We start from the raw sequence: 15,022 nt of genomic DNA, 5'->3' as shown, positions 1-15,022 counted from the left end.
AACCATTATAGATAAAAAGTTTGTCAGATTGTGTTAATAGTTTTAAATACATATATACATACTTACACACATGCACGCACACACACATACACGTACCATTTACAAGAACATGCTGAACATACCTAAAACGATGAATAGAAAGGTGGAAATAAAGAGGGAAAGGAAGCTACTGTATAGTTATGTTATTTATTTATTTATTTTATTTTTAAATTTAATGTTTATTCAGTTTCGAGAGACAGAGAGCAAGCAGGGGTTGGGCAGAGAGAGAGAGGGAGACACAGAATCTAAAGCAGGCTCCAGGCTCTGAGCTGTCAGGACAGGGCCCGACGTGGGGCTCAAACCCACGAGCTATGAGATCATGACCTGAGCTGAAGTCACACGCCTAACTGACTGAACCACCCAGGCGCCCCTGTATAGTTATGTTATTTTTTTAGGAATCATTTTTTTTTTTTTTTAATTTTTTTTTCAACGTTTTTATTTATGTTGGGGACAGAGAGAGACAGAGCATGAACGGGGGAGGGGCAGAGAGAGAGGGAGACACAGAATCGGAAACAGGCTCCAGGCTCTGAGCCATCAGCCCAGAGCCTGACGCGGGGCTCGAACTCACGGACCGCGAGATCGTGACCTGGCTGAAGTCGGACGCTCAACCGACTGCGCCACCCAGGCGCCCCTGTATAGTTATGTTATTATCAGACAGAATGTTTTAATAAAAGGGACAGATGAAGGTTGCTATACAGTAATAAAAGGTTCAGTGTGTGAGGAAGACATAGAAATTTTAAACTAAGTACTTAATGAAATAGCTTCAAAACGCAAAAAGGAAAATTGTTTTGGGCTCCACGGAGAATCAAATCCACTCTTCTTGTAGGACATCTCAGACTCTTTCTCTGTGTGGCTGCTCGCTTGAGCAGTGCAAGCACCCACAAGGATGTGGGGGATCAGCAGAGCTTGGCCAGCAAGCTGAGTCTAATGAGTACAGATGAAACTGTCCAGGAACCGGGGTCTGTGTTCTTACGCACACAGGGAACGTTCACAGAAGCAGAACACTTGCGGGGCAAGGGAAAGCAGGGCTCAGAAGTTTCAGAGAATGAATATGCGTAATTTGTGTTCTCTGCCCGTAACATGTTTAAGTAGGAAATGTGCAACAAGTAAAATTTTAAGTCCCTTAATATTTGGAAATCTGAAAGTATATACATGTAAATAACTCATGGGTTAATAAATAAGAAACCACAGTAAGACATTTTAGATACACGGAGCTAAAAGATAGGGAAAACGCATATGAAAACCTGAAGGATGTGGACAAAGTTTGCTCTTCCAGTGAAGCCTTGAATGCTGCCAAGTGAGTTTTTAAAACTGAAAATAATGAGTTAGGGATTTCATTTGAGAAATTAGGGAAAGAACAACCAAATCCAAAGAAAGTAAAAGGAGATAATACATAAAAGAAAAATAATGAAATAAAAAACAAATACAGAGAAGATCAACAAAGCCAAAATTTGACTCTACAAATATTAACTACATAAATAAACCTTTGAGAGACTGGTCAAGAAAAATCGGAAAAAAAAAAAAAAAGACACAAAAGAATATAGTAATTAGATGGAAAGGAACCAGGATGTCAGTGATTATCAAAGTTGGACCATGGCTGTGTCCATTTCACTGCATTCGATTTTGTGTGGGTCTAAATCTTCCATAATAAAGAGGGTTTCTTTAATTTCATGAACATGTAAATGGAAAGGATGGCATAATTAGTAACTACAGGTGCTGCAGTAATTAAGATACAAGAGGACACTGGGAACAACTACATGATTAATTTTTAAACTTAGGTACGAAATCAACCCAATAAATAGCTTGAATGATCCAGTAACCATCAAAGAAATCAAAGCAGTTATAAGTCTTCCCAGTGAGAAAACTATATTCTGACGGTTTTACAGAGAATTCTCCCAAAACCTCAAACAGATTATCCAAGCTTATACTGATTCTACCAGAGAATGGAAACAACACAGGACTCCCCACCTCATTTTATGAGAGAAGGAAGAATTTTATGCCAAAATCTGCTAAAAAGCAATACAGAAAACATGAAAAATTACAGATCTCTTTCAGTCGTGAATATTAGATGTAAAATCATCAAGAAAAAGTTCACATCAAGAAAAAGTTCAAATCCAACAGTATTTTAGGAAGCAATATACGACCAAACAGATGTACCCCAGGGATGAATTCAAGGAGTATTTAATATTAGGAAATCCACAAATGCGATTTGCTAAACTGATACATTAACGAAGAACCATATGATCATTCCATAGGTTCAGAAAAAACACTTGATAAAATCTTAGCACTCTGTTAACTAAAGAGAAGAAGAAGAAGAAGAAGAAGAAGAAGAAGAAGAAGAAGAAGAAGGATGGTAAACTAGCAATAGAAGGAAATATCCTTAACCTGAAAAGATTTACCAAAAGAAGAGAGAGAAAAGAAATTCACATGGAACGTTTTCTGAAATGGGAAACATGGAAGCACGTGCAAAACAGAGGTGCTCTGTTTCCACTTCTGTTCAACCTTAAATTATAATTCCTAGACAGCAGAATAAGAGAAGAAAAGAAATTAAAGGCTTAAGGAGTGGAAAGGAGGAAATAAAATTCCATTTTACAGATGATCTAAGGGTCTACAAAGGGGATTACAGAAGAATTTAGTAAGGATCAGTGTACAGAAGTTACATTTCTCTACAGCATCCATAATTTGAAAATGTAATTTAAATAAAGACAGCATCTATAATAGCACCAGAATCTGTGCAATGTCCATGAATAAACCTAACAAAAGTTGCACAGGACTTATGCATAGAAGACTTTGAAACGTGACTGAAGAACACTGAAGACCCAGATCCTATATTCATTGACAGGAAAAATCAGTATCATAAAGCTGTCGTGTTTCCCAAAATTTATCTGTAGATTTTAAAACCCAAGAAGAATTTTACAAAATTTAGCATTTTTAAAACATGTTAGGATGGATATATTGTGCTTGCAGTCACACAATGAAATGCTATACAGCAGCGAAAAGGAGTGAACTAGAGCAGTCTGCAACATGGATCTTACAAACTGAATAGTCAACAAAAGGCAGAACACGAGAATGTATATAATACCCTGTTTATATAAAGTTCAGTTTAGACACAACTGAAGTACATCTTTTTAATATACCCACCAATCAGTCCAGCAGCTCCACTCCTGGCTGTCTGCCCAAGAGAAACAAGAGTGTATCCACACAAAGACCTACACATGAATGTTTCTAGAAGTTTTATTTGTAATAGCCAGAAACGGGGACAACCCAGATATTCACAGCAGATGAACAGATAAACCATGCTCTGTCCGTCTGGTGGACGCCACTCAGCAATGAGAAGCATCCTCCTGATGAAACACCATAGATGGATCTGAGAAGCAGTGTACTTAGTGCACAGGAGTGCATCCTGTGAAGTTCCATCTACATGAGATTCCAGAAAATAAGGTTCATCTGTAGTGACAGACAACAGATCGCCGTTTGCCTAGGGCCAGGGAGCCAAGGAGATGACAGACAACAAAGGGACACAGGAAAATTGGGGATTTCCTGGAGATGTTCTGTCTGAATTGAGGGGAGAGTATATTGTTCGGGAATACTACACATAGATGTTAAGACTATAAAGAAAAGCAAGGAAATTATTGACATAAAAAGCCAGAATAGTGATTACTTGGAGCAGGGCAGGGCTCAGCTGTGGCTGAAGCAGGTGCTGGGTGGGGTTGCCTGGGTACTGGCAGCGTCCCAGGGCTTGATTCTCGTGATCCACAGTGTTTGCTTTATAATTTTTCTTTATAGTGCACGTCTGTTTCATTTATTCTTCCTTATGTGTATTACATTTATAAGAAACAAAAACAAAACAAAACAAAAAAACCTTATAAAGGATTGATAATGATGCTCATTTTCTTGCCCATTTTAAAGACTTAGAAAGTCATGATTATTAAAACATCATGATATTCATGTAGAATATCATGGAGCCCAGAAATACGCTATACAAACACAGAGCTTTGGTTTATAACAAATGAAGGTGTGTTCATAAATGGGGCTGTGACATTTAAATTTGAACTTAGCTCACACCATACTCAAAGGTCAGCTTTAGGTGAGTTGAGATTCTAAACGTCAAAAGCAAGCCTTTTAATTGGGAATATAGGTGAATATATTTTTGACCTCAGAGTAGGGAAAGATTTCTTAGAAACAACAACCATAGGGGCGCCTGGGTGGCACTCAGTCAGTTGAGTGTCCGACTTCGGCTCAGGTCATGATCTCGCGGTCTGTGAGTTCGAGCCCCGCGTCGGGCTCTGTGCTGACAACTTGGAGCCTGGAGCCTGCTTCAGATTCTGTGTCTCCCTCTCTCTCTGCCCCATCCCTGCTCATGCTCTGTCTCTGTCTCTCAAAAATAAATACTAAAAAAAAAAAAAAAAAAAAATCAAAAAAGAACGATAAGATTAAAGATTGATAAATTAAACAACATTAAAATCAACAGTTTTTTGGGGCGCCTGGGTGGCGCAGTCGGTTGAGCGTCCGACTTCAGCCAGGTCACGATCTCGCGGTCCGTGAGTTCGAGCCCCGCGTCGGGCTCTGGGCTGATGGCTCAGAGCCTGGAGCCTGTTTCCGATTCTGTGTCTCCCTCTCTCTCTGTCCCTCCCCCATTCATGCTCTGTCTCTCTCTGTCCCAAAAATAAATAAACGTTGAAAAAAAAAAAAATTAAAAAAAAAAATAATAAATAAATAAATAAAATCAACACTTTTTTTAAGAAAGTGAAGAAATAGTATTTGTAGCACATCACAAAGGATTAGTATCAAAATATAAAAAAGAAACATTATAAAACAGAAAAAGACAAACATGTTGACAAATGGGCAAACAAAATGATTGGCGGTACAGAAAAGTGACCAGTGAACCGGCGAGGTCTTTAGCCTGAGCGGGAGCTGGGCGCAGAGGAGCAGCGGCTCTGCCCACCGCTTCCGGGAGCGCAGAGGGGCTCCAGCGACTGTGGGAAAGGGTTTGGCGGAATCGGGTAGAATGGAAGTGGTACGTTTCACGGAGCCCCACTGCCTGCCCCACATGGGCGCGCATGTGCTCAGCCCAGGCCGAACCATGTGAGCACGGCGTCCACTTGTCTGTTCCCCGTGGTCTGCTCTTACGGCCTTGAAAATAACAAAGTGTGGCTTCGTGGAGGAATTGCACAACATAATGTTGAAAGAAAGCAGTAAGAAGAAAAATAATAGTATGGTTCTGTTTCTGGAAGTCCATGAATCAGCACACGAAATACTGCTGAGGAACCATAAGACCTGGGGCTGATTATCACCTATGGCAGGGCTGCCTCCTGGGAGAGGATAGCAAGGTGCTGTCGGGTTGGTGGTGTTGGGCTTCTCCACCTGGGTTGGGGGTGTGGTCACCCAGGCTTTCGTGTCATGGTTACCTGTGCACACGTGTTCCGTACGTGTGACACAGTCCGCTGCCGACAGCACGGAGGCCCGATGGGGAGGTGGTATCAGAGCATAAGGTGCAGGGGGGCCGGGTGTGTGGAGAGGGCTCGGCAGAGCCAGGGGACTCTGGGCCTGGGGGCCCCAAGGAGCAGCTTGGGCTGTGTGTCCTGTGCCCTGAGAGCCCGTCAGAGGCCTTGCTTCCGCTGGGTTGGAGCTCTTTGTGGAGTGGCTTGCAGCGGGGCCGTGCGTGACCCTTGTAAGCGTCCAAGTCACTGCTCTTGGAGACGTATGGGGCACACATGTGCCAGGGGGAGCCGCTGGGAGCGGCTGCGGGAGAAGGGAGATAGTAGAAGCAGAAGGGAGAGCTTCCGGAAGGTGCAGAAGGTAACGTGGCTGAACTCGGGGTTTGACCGGCTTGGCCGGGGAAAGAGAAGTGAGGTTCAGGGTGGGGTGGGGGGGGGGTACGACCCTTCTACCTGGACACAGACTTGGCCGGGGAAAGAGAAGTGAGGTTCAGGGCGGGGGGCGGGCGGTGGTACGACCCTTCTACCTGGACACAGACTGCCGGGCGAGCTGCACAAGAAATTGAGGTTGGTCGGTTTAACCACTGTGTAAACCAACACACTTCCACTTCCAGTGGTGAGACAGCAGTAACCATTTTCAGGCTTAATTCAAATTTCTGCTACCCAAATGAGAGCTGGAAAGGTGAAAACTTCAGAAATTATGCCAAGTAAAGGCTTTTGAAAGAAAATGTTCTTCATTTAATACAGGATCGGCCACTGTCGCCTAGGGAAGCAGGTGGCAAAGTGTGGTCTTTTCCAAGCCCTGTTTGGCATGCAGCGTGTGACCCAGAGCTGGAGCCCGGGGCCGGAGGCTGGCGCCTGAGGCCGCAGGTGCTCCTCTGCGCCCGCTGCGGCCCTGAGTGCTGGGTGGGCAGTGCAGGCAGCAGTGGGGCCGAGTCTGGCCATGAAAAGTCCCATTCCTCCCACATCGCGCTTCCCCGTGTGTTCGTGGATAAGTGAGGACGGGGTGGGGGAGATCTCTGTGACTTAACAGGTGACAGAGGCAGGGTGGTGGCCGTTGGCAGAGCCACCTTCACTGACTCAGGCTCATCAGAAACTTTCCTTGGGCAGCAGCTTCCCTGGGGGACAAGTTGGAGAAGAAGGACACGGGAAACCGGAGGACCCTGAGGGCGCTGGCCAGTGTCCTGAAGTGGGGGACTCCCTCCTGAGGGCCCTTCCCTGCTCTGACCCCTCTCCCCACACTCCCCCTCTCCAGAGGACACTAGGCTTTGCCAACCACAGCAAGAACGTGGGCCATCTCCTTCCGTGACCGTTTGGCTCTTTGTCTCCACAGATTCTGTTTGGATTCGGCTAGACAGACCCGACAAAGACTGTCCATCAACTGGTCCAATTTTAGCTTGAAAAAGGCCACTTTTGCCGCCCACTGAATGAGGACCGCCTGGAGAGGGACACGCAGGAGGTGGGCCAGGCCCAGGGCTGTGCCGGGTGGGCCACCGCACCCGAGACCACCCCCAGACCGAGAACTCGCTGCTCGGCCCGCGTTGGTAGCTCGTGTGCGTGTGGTCTGTGAGCGAGGCTTCGACCACAGCGCTGTGCTGTCGGATTGGAACAGTGGCTCCTGCCAGTTTCCCACCACGCGGCCTCAGAGCCTGGGCCGTGGCCAGAGACGCGTTCCGTCATCCACGTGGCTCGTTGCCTCTGCATCTCGCCCTGTCCTGTCATCTGTCCCCGCCGGGGCACTGCCGTCACTCAGCTCTCGTGTGCCCTGCATCCCACCCGAGGCGGGCTGGGCGGGCAGGCGCTCTTCCGTTCTCCTCCACAATCTACTGTTTAAGAGTGTACACGTTGCGCTGTTTGTGTCTGATCCCCCTGACTTGTAGCCAGCTTGTGTAAGATCCCTTGCAGAATGAGAAAGTTCAAAAACAAAACCCCACCCAGTACTCACACCATCAAGTCTGTTAGAGAGTGTACGACTGTATTAACACGGAGGCCTGCCTGGCTACTTTTTTAACATATTGTTAAGTAATATTAAAATCATGTCTTTCTTTTTGAAAGATGGAATACATTAGTACAGCAGAAGACCTCGTCTGGTTGCTTTCTGCTGGGGCCCATAGGGCGGCGGGGGTGGGGGCAGGGTATGGGGCAAGCGGGTGGACCTCCCCACCCCCCGTCCTCCCTGCAGTGGTGTATCTGGGCCCTTCCGTGTGCCCAGGACAGAGCCCAGCCGGATGACTCTGAGGATCTGGTGTGAGAGCAGTGGGGGCACCAAGAAGCAGCAGTGGGGTGCAGGCTGAAGAGGGGACACCGCATTCTAGTCTGCGGGGCAGGGGAGGCACAGCAAGGTTGGGGGGGGGACCGGTGGGCTGGGACTGCACACGGCCTAATGGGCACGTGCCCATCCAGCTTTCAGGGAGTAAACTGAAAAGTCACAAGCGTTAAATCGGGTATACATAAGGAACAACATGAGCAGGATTTCGGATGAAAAGGGGAATTCTGCCTTGGTTCCTTTCTCCTGAGATCCCTCCAGGCAGTTTGTGGGAGTCTCCGGTGGAGCCCCCATCCTGTTCCCACCCGCTTCCCGGAGCACCCCGGAGCCCCACTGCTCCCCACTCTTGGTAAACCTGCGTGTGTGGCCCGTCCCTGAATGAAGGGGGAGCAATGAGGGCCCTATTTCTGTGTGGAGATGGGGAGGGGGAGGCAGCCTCTGGAGATCCTCTGACGGCTCCGTCCACAGGACTTCTGGACTGACGGCATGCAGGTGGGACAGAGCAGAGGCAAGAGGGACTCCTGAGGCTCTGCTCTGAGCCCTGGGCGGGACGGGGTCAAGTCTGGGGTGCTCATCAGAAGCCCAGGTGAGATGTCTGGCGCTGGGGATCGCTGCTCGTGGGCAGAAGGCCCCCCAGGAACAAGTGTGGACAGGTCGGGCGGGGGGCTGTCCGCAGATCCAGAATCACAGGTGGCAGGAGCATGGCATGGCAGGGCTGCTGTGGCCGAGGTGAGGTCCAAGAACTGGCCCTGGGCTCCCACCACAACCCCGTGGGAGCTGGTTTGCAGGAAAACAGGGTGGGAAGAGCAGGTCCTGGGACTAGGAGATGGGGTGGCAGCAAGACGAGCAGGGGGACAAAAAGCTGGCTGGCTTGTTGTGCTTTTGTTTTTTCTAGGTGGGAGGAAGGACAGCATATCTCTGCTCCTGGGATGACCCAGCAGATCGAGGAGCAGGCTGGGTGGTGACCACAGGAGCCATGTCCTCAAAAGGCCCTGATGTGCCTCCAGGACTCCCAGGCCCAGGCCTCGTCCCTTCCCGGTGAGCGTGAGGGTAACCGGGCTGGCTGGGCAAATGCTGGGGAGGGTCCCGGGGAGCTTGCAAACCTGGACCCTGCCATCTGGGGAACCTGCCCGCCCAGGCCCACCCCTGAGACCCTGCCCGTGCCCCACCCCATCCTTCTCATGAGTTGGAAGCAGTCCCACCTGTGGGCCGCAGCTTTCATCTGTCCTGGGGGCCACAGTGGCCAAGGGGTCCTACCTGTGACATGAGCAGGGCCTTGTCGGGGCCAGGAGTGGTGAGGGGGACCCCTGGGCACCCCAACACAGTGTCCACACACACCCATGTCTCCACCTAAGTTGGCCCCACCTGCCCCCCTGCCACACCCCTGCCCCCCTCACACACGGGCCAGCCACCTAGGCCTTATTCTGGCCTTTCTGCTTGAAATCGGGAGAATGCCCTTCCCACGTTCCACACAAGGCCCAACCCTTTCGCTCCTTTGGGTCTTTCCCTGAGTGGGGGTTGGGGGGGGTGGGGTTGTCTCTTTACCATTCCCAGTTCTCAGGAACAGAACACTGAGGATGGATTTCGGGCCTGGGAGGCCCAGGACAGTCCAGGGGTAGGAAAAGGTGGAGGGTCGAGGCTGGCAGGGCTTCCTTAGTTCAGCCCCTCCCACACAGGTGGAGGCAGGCCCAGGCCAAGACACTGGATACTGTGTCGTCCTGCCCAGGCATTTCATTTACTGGTGGGGAAACCAAGGCCCAAGGTGTGCCTGCGAGACATCTGGCCCCAGTGCTACTGTCTTCACAGGGGCCTCGGCCCGAGGGTCAGATCGCGTTGGAGTGTCCCCTCCTTTACACAACAGATGATCACGAGATGAAATAAAATAACAGTAGCTAGAAAAGAAACAGTGAAAATGCCCTTTCGTTGAACTTTGTCTACATAGTCAGGCCATTAAAAAAAATATTATCAAAATGAGCATTATGGTACCAAAAAGGACTAACATTTCTTCATTAATATATTTTTTTAAAGAACAAAAAACTTACCTCACAGGTCACACTGTGTCGCGGTTTTAAACACAAATAAAACCTCTCGGTCACACACGCAATGACAATTGAAGTAACTCGAGTCCTGGTTCTTTGTCTTCACAATGACAGCCAGTCACTGTCTGTCTTGGATCCACTACTAAACCGGAAGAGAAACTGGTACGGGGCGGGGTGGGGAGTGGGGGTAGGAATGGGAACGAACTGCACAGAGAAAATTCAAGCGGTTCTGGACTGTTAAGAACTTACTCCTGAAACTGTGTGTCCCTGGGAGCCCTCCAGATTGTCTGCCACAGAGAAGACAGCATAGGACAAGAGGAAGAGTCATAAACGTGTGCCAGTGGCACACCCAGGAAGGAACAACTGCCATGGAAACTGTCCCCGTGCCACACGATCGTAAAACCGAGGAAGTTTAAACCACGGTTTTGGATGTTGGGCTAGAAGCACATGGCAATGTTTCCTGAGCCGAGGGGACGAAACAGGGTAAGCCCCCTGAGTGCCTGCTTCCTGCCTGGAGGCAGCTTCCAGGACTAGCCCTGGGCAGGCCCATGGCCACATCCCAGCAGGCCTGCTGAGTAGAGTAAGCCAAGACTGGCATGTGGGGAGGCCCAGGCAGCTGGAATTTGTGGGGCAGGGTTCTGAACAGGAGGGGCTGCATCTAAGGAGCTCTGGGGGGGGGGGGGGGCTTCAGAGTCCCCTGCAGTCTACTGATCTTGTAGGTGTGGCTTAAACTTCCAGGAACCCAAGGGAAAATCACCAGAAAGCAGTACATTTGGCTGCAATAGTGTTTCTACCAGCCAGGGTGGAGAGACCTTGAAATACTCGGATATAGACATCGGTGTAGGGTCAGAAGGCTATGATCTTAGCAGTGGGGTTAAATTAGCCCTAGAGTAAAATTAGCCAAAGCTAAAGGCAAGCCTCAGAAGGCTCAAACTGATCCTAAGTATCTTAACTGCCTGCCTCAACAAAGTCCAACCTAAAGGAATACAAAAATATCCCACACTAAATGAAAGTCTAAGTGAAGTTCTAAAGAAAAAATAAAATATCTGCAATGAAAAATACTCTGGGTAGAATTAACAGATCAGAAACTTCAGAAAAAATACCCATGAACTTGATGCCTCGGGAACACAAACTACCAGAAAGAAGCAGAAAAGAGAATGGAAAACAGTAGCCGGTGGGACAGTGTCAAGCATTCCAACATACATGTAACTGGAATCCTGGAAAAATGAGGAACAACCACGACAAAATACTAATTCAAAGTGAACCTGTCACAAGTTTGCTGGAATTACAGATGAGGCTGTTGAGTCTGTAGGTCAGTTTGGGACGAAGTGACATCTTGAGACCATGGAGTCCCCAGTCTGCGTTTATGTGTTCTTGAGTTCGGCAGTATTTTGTAGCTCTTATTGTAGAGATTTTGCACACTTTTGATGAATTTTTCCTAGGCACTTTGTTTTTGATGTCATTACAAATGGAGTTATGCTTTAGTTTCCTGGGGCTCCCATAACGCAGTGCCACAAACTGGGTGGCTTATGACAGAAACTTCTCCTCTCACAGTCCTGGAGGATATAAACCCGAAATGTGGGTATCGGCAGGATTAGTTCCTTCCAGAGGTTGGAAGAACCGCCTGTTCCATGCCTCCCTCCTAGCTCCTGGTGGTCACTGGCAATCCTTGGCTTACAGAGGCATCACCCCCAGTCTCTGTCTGTCTTCACGTGGCGTCCTCCCTGCATCTCTGTGTTCGTCTCTTTAAGATTTTAAGCAATTTCGGGGCACCTGGATGGCTCAGTTGGTTAAGTGCCTGACTTTGGCTCAGGTCATGATCTCATGGTTCTTGAGTTCGAGCCCCGTGTCGGGCTCTGTGCTGACAGCCTGGAGCCTGCTTCCGATTTTGTGTCCCCCTCTCTCTCCGCTCCTCCCCCACTTGCGCTTGGTGTCTCTCTCTCTCTCTCTCAAAAATGAATAAACATTAAAAAATTTTTTTCAAATAATCTCTACACCCAACATGGGACTCAAACTCACAACCCTAAGATCAAGAGCCGCACACTCGCACGTCTCTTCTGTCCCTACAAGGACATGAGTCATTGGGTTTAGGGCCCACCCTCATCCAGCACATCATCTCATATATTACATGTGCAAAGACCCTATTTCCAAGTGAGGTCACATTCACAGGTTCTGGGGGTTAGTTAGGACTTAACCTCTTGTTGGTCACTGTATCTTTTGGGGAGTTTTAAATTTGCCTTTCTTGGGGTGCCTGGGTGGCTCAGTTGGCTCAGTGTGTGACTTTGGCTCGGGTCATGATGTCACAGTTCGTAGGTTTGAGCCCCACATCGGACTCTGTGCCAACAGCTCAGAGCCTGGAGCCTCCTTCAGATTCTGTCTCCCTCTCTCTCTGCCCCTTCCCCACTTGCATGTTCTCTCTCAAAAATAAACATTAAGTTGCCTTTTCTACTTGTTGTAAACATACAGGAGTATGGTAGATTTTTCATATATCGAACTTTATATCTTGAGGTTGTCAAATAATTGACATACATTCTAAACTTTAAGAACACCTAGAATTTTATGTGTGTGTGTGTGTGTGTGTGTGTGTGTGTGTGTATGTACTCCTTTATGTATATATATCATATATACATACAATCTGTCATCTGCAAATAGGGATGGTTTTATTTACTTTTTCCCCAACTTTTTTGTTCTTTATTCCCTTTATTACTGCACTGGGTAGAACCTCCTGTACAATGTTGAATTGCAGTGGTTAAGAGTGAACAACCTTGTCTTGATACAAACCTCAGCAGGGACAGCATTTAATATTATATCATCAAATATAATGTTAGCTGTAAGTTTTTGGACATACACCTTTTTCAGATTGAGGAAATGCCTTCCTTTTCTAGTTTGCTGAGTGTTTTTTTTATCATGAGTGGGTATTAAATTTTGTCATATACTTTTTCGGCTTCTATTGAGATCATGTGTTTTTTTCTGTTATTCTGTGAATAACATTTAATGCTTTTTTGAATAACCAATCTTGTATCCATAATTAAAATTCTACTTGGCTATGATTTATTATCCTTTTTATATTGAATTCAATTTATTAATTTTTTTAGGACTTTTGCATCTATGTTCATGAGAGAGATTTGTCTTGTAATTTCTTGTTTTTCTTAGGTTTGGGGGTCATAAAAATGAGTTGGAGAACATTCCTTCTATTTGCTGAATGTATGTAAGATTGGTATATCTTTCTCAGATGCCTGGGAGAATTCACCAGTGAAGTTATCTGGGCCTGTAATTTTCTTTGTGAAAATATCTTTTTTTTTCTTTCTTTTTTCATTTTTAAAATTTTTTTCTTTGGAGAGAGAGAGATTGGGTTCACGCAAGCTAGGGAGAGAGGCAGAGGGAGAGAGAATCTCAAGCAGGCTCCGTGCTGAGCAGCCCTGACGTGGGGCTCCATCCCACGACCCTGGCAACATGACCTGAGCCAAAATCAAAAGTTGGATGCTCAACCAACTGAGCCACCCAGGCACGCACCCCCCTTTGTTGCGTGAAAATACTTTTAATTATAGATTCAATTTACTTAATACCTACAGAACAACCACTCAGGTTTTGTTTCTTCTTGTATCAGTTGCATTAAATTGTGTTTTTCAAGGAGTTTATCTGTCTCATCGAAGTTGTCGGATTTATTAGCATAGAGCGTTCATAGTACTCCTTTTAGAGATCTATAGTGATGTCCCTCTGTTCATTCCTGATTATCAACAATTTGTTTTTTCTGCATTAGTCATGTTAGTGGTTTATCCATGTTATTGGCATTTAAAAGAACTCTTCATTTTCTTGGTTTTTCTGTTTTCTGTTTCATTGACCTCTGCTCTCATATTCTTCCCTTCCCTTTTCTTTGGGTTTAATTTGCAGCTCTTCTCTTAGCTCTTGAGAGGGGCACGTAGATTGCTGAATTTTAACCCCATTTTCACTCATTTCAGAGTATTTTCTAATTTCCATTGTGTCTTTTCCTTTGTCCACAGATCACTTAGAAGTGTGTTGGGAATTTGATATTTATCTGTTACTGAGCTGTAGTTCAACCTCACCATGGTCAGAGAACATAAATTCAATGATTCAATTGTTTGGAATATATTGTGACTTGCTTTATGCCCCACAAATTTGTCTCTGTTGGTAAGTGTTCCATGTACACCTGAAAAGAATTCTAGTTGGCTTTTGTTGGGCCTAATGTTCCACATAAGTAAATGACACCAAGTTTGTTAATTATTTTGGTTAAATCTTGTGTATCCTTGGTGATTCTTTTTTTCCTGCTTCTCTCAGTTACTTAGAGGTGTGTTAAAATCTCCAGCTGTGATTGTGCATTTATCCAGCCCTCCTTTTGTTTATATACGTTGAAGCTATGTTATTAACTGTATACAAATTTAGGAATGTTACATATTCCTGATAAATTTAGCCGTTTGTCATTATACAGTGTTCTACTTCTGCTAACACTTTTTGTCTTAAATTCCATCTGATAATCATGTAACCACTCTCATTTTCTTGGTTAGTGTTGGCATGGTGTGTATTTTCTGTCTTCACCCTGTGTTCTTCTATTTAAAGTACGTCTTTGCTGGGGCACCCGGGTGGCTCAGTTGGTTGAGAGACTGACTTTGGCTCAGGTCATGATATCATGGTTTTTGAGTTCGAGCCCCACGTCAGGCTCTGTGCTGACAGCTCAGAGCCTGGAGCCTGCTTCTGATTCTGTATCTCCCTCTTTCTCTGCCCCTCCCTCACTCATGCTCTGTCTCTCTCTGTCTCAAAAATAAACATTAAATTTTTTTTTTAAATAAAGTACATCTTTGCTAATGGGCATGTAGGTGAGACCTTGTCATTCTCATCCAGTGTGACAATCATTGTCTTTCAGTGATCCATTTATAATGTAATTATTGATACAGTTGGGTTTGAGTCTGCCATCTTGCCATCTATGTTGTCTCATCTCTTCCTTATTCCTTTAGTTCTCCTAGCTTGTCTTGGATTAGTAACATTTTCTGTTCTATTCACTTTTTAAATATTTTTATTACTATGTTAGTGGTTACTCTAGAGATTATGCCTTCTTATTGCATTACAGTCCACCTTACATCAATGCAAAAACTTCTGTGTAATTTCATTAAATACTCTCTCCTCCAACTAGGAAGCTCTTTTGGTCATATGGTTGCATGTTTTAAAGGCCTCCAAACATCGTTGTTTAAAAAGTAATTCATATCTACCCGCGCCCAGGTTCTTCA

General features: G+C 46.2%; 1 protein-coding gene and 1 long non-coding RNA gene across 11 annotated transcripts in view; one reads left to right on the top strand and one right to left on the bottom strand.

Moving 5' to 3' along the window:
• FAM193A (family with sequence similarity 193 member A) overlaps positions 1-9,858 on the top strand; it is a 167,839-nt gene extending 157,981 nt beyond the window's left edge. For 6 of the 10 annotated variants that reach the window (XM_045474779.1, XM_045474783.1, XM_045474778.1 and 3 more), the window contains one exon: positions 6,811-7,556. In XM_045474779.1, coding sequence (XP_045330735.1) covers positions 6,811-6,904 — 94 coding nt within the window. In that variant the 3' untranslated portion in view covers positions 6,905-7,556. Of the gene's footprint in view, positions 1-6,810; positions 7,557-7,994; positions 8,093-8,211; positions 8,330-8,638 lie in introns of those variants that run through there. The other 4 variants (XR_006711626.1, XR_006711623.1, XR_006711624.1 and 1 more) reach the window with 4 other exon arrangements.
• Positions 7,231-12,121, bottom strand: LOC123596260. Its single transcript, XR_006711629.1, has 2 exons — positions 11,881-12,121; positions 7,231-7,291 (listed from the first exon to the last, which is right to left on the bottom strand). It is a non-coding gene; the product is annotated as an uncharacterized LOC123596260 (long non-coding RNA).
• Between the last annotated feature and the right edge of the window lie 2,901 nt (positions 12,122-15,022).

The sequence above is a fragment of the Leopardus geoffroyi genome, chromosome B1 (genome assembly GCF_018350155.1).
Source record: "Leopardus geoffroyi isolate Oge1 chromosome B1, O.geoffroyi_Oge1_pat1.0, whole genome shotgun sequence".
NCBI classification, from domain to species: Eukaryota; Metazoa; Chordata; class Mammalia; order Carnivora; family Felidae; genus Leopardus; species Leopardus geoffroyi.
This window is presented reverse-complemented; position numbering and strand designations above follow the sequence as displayed.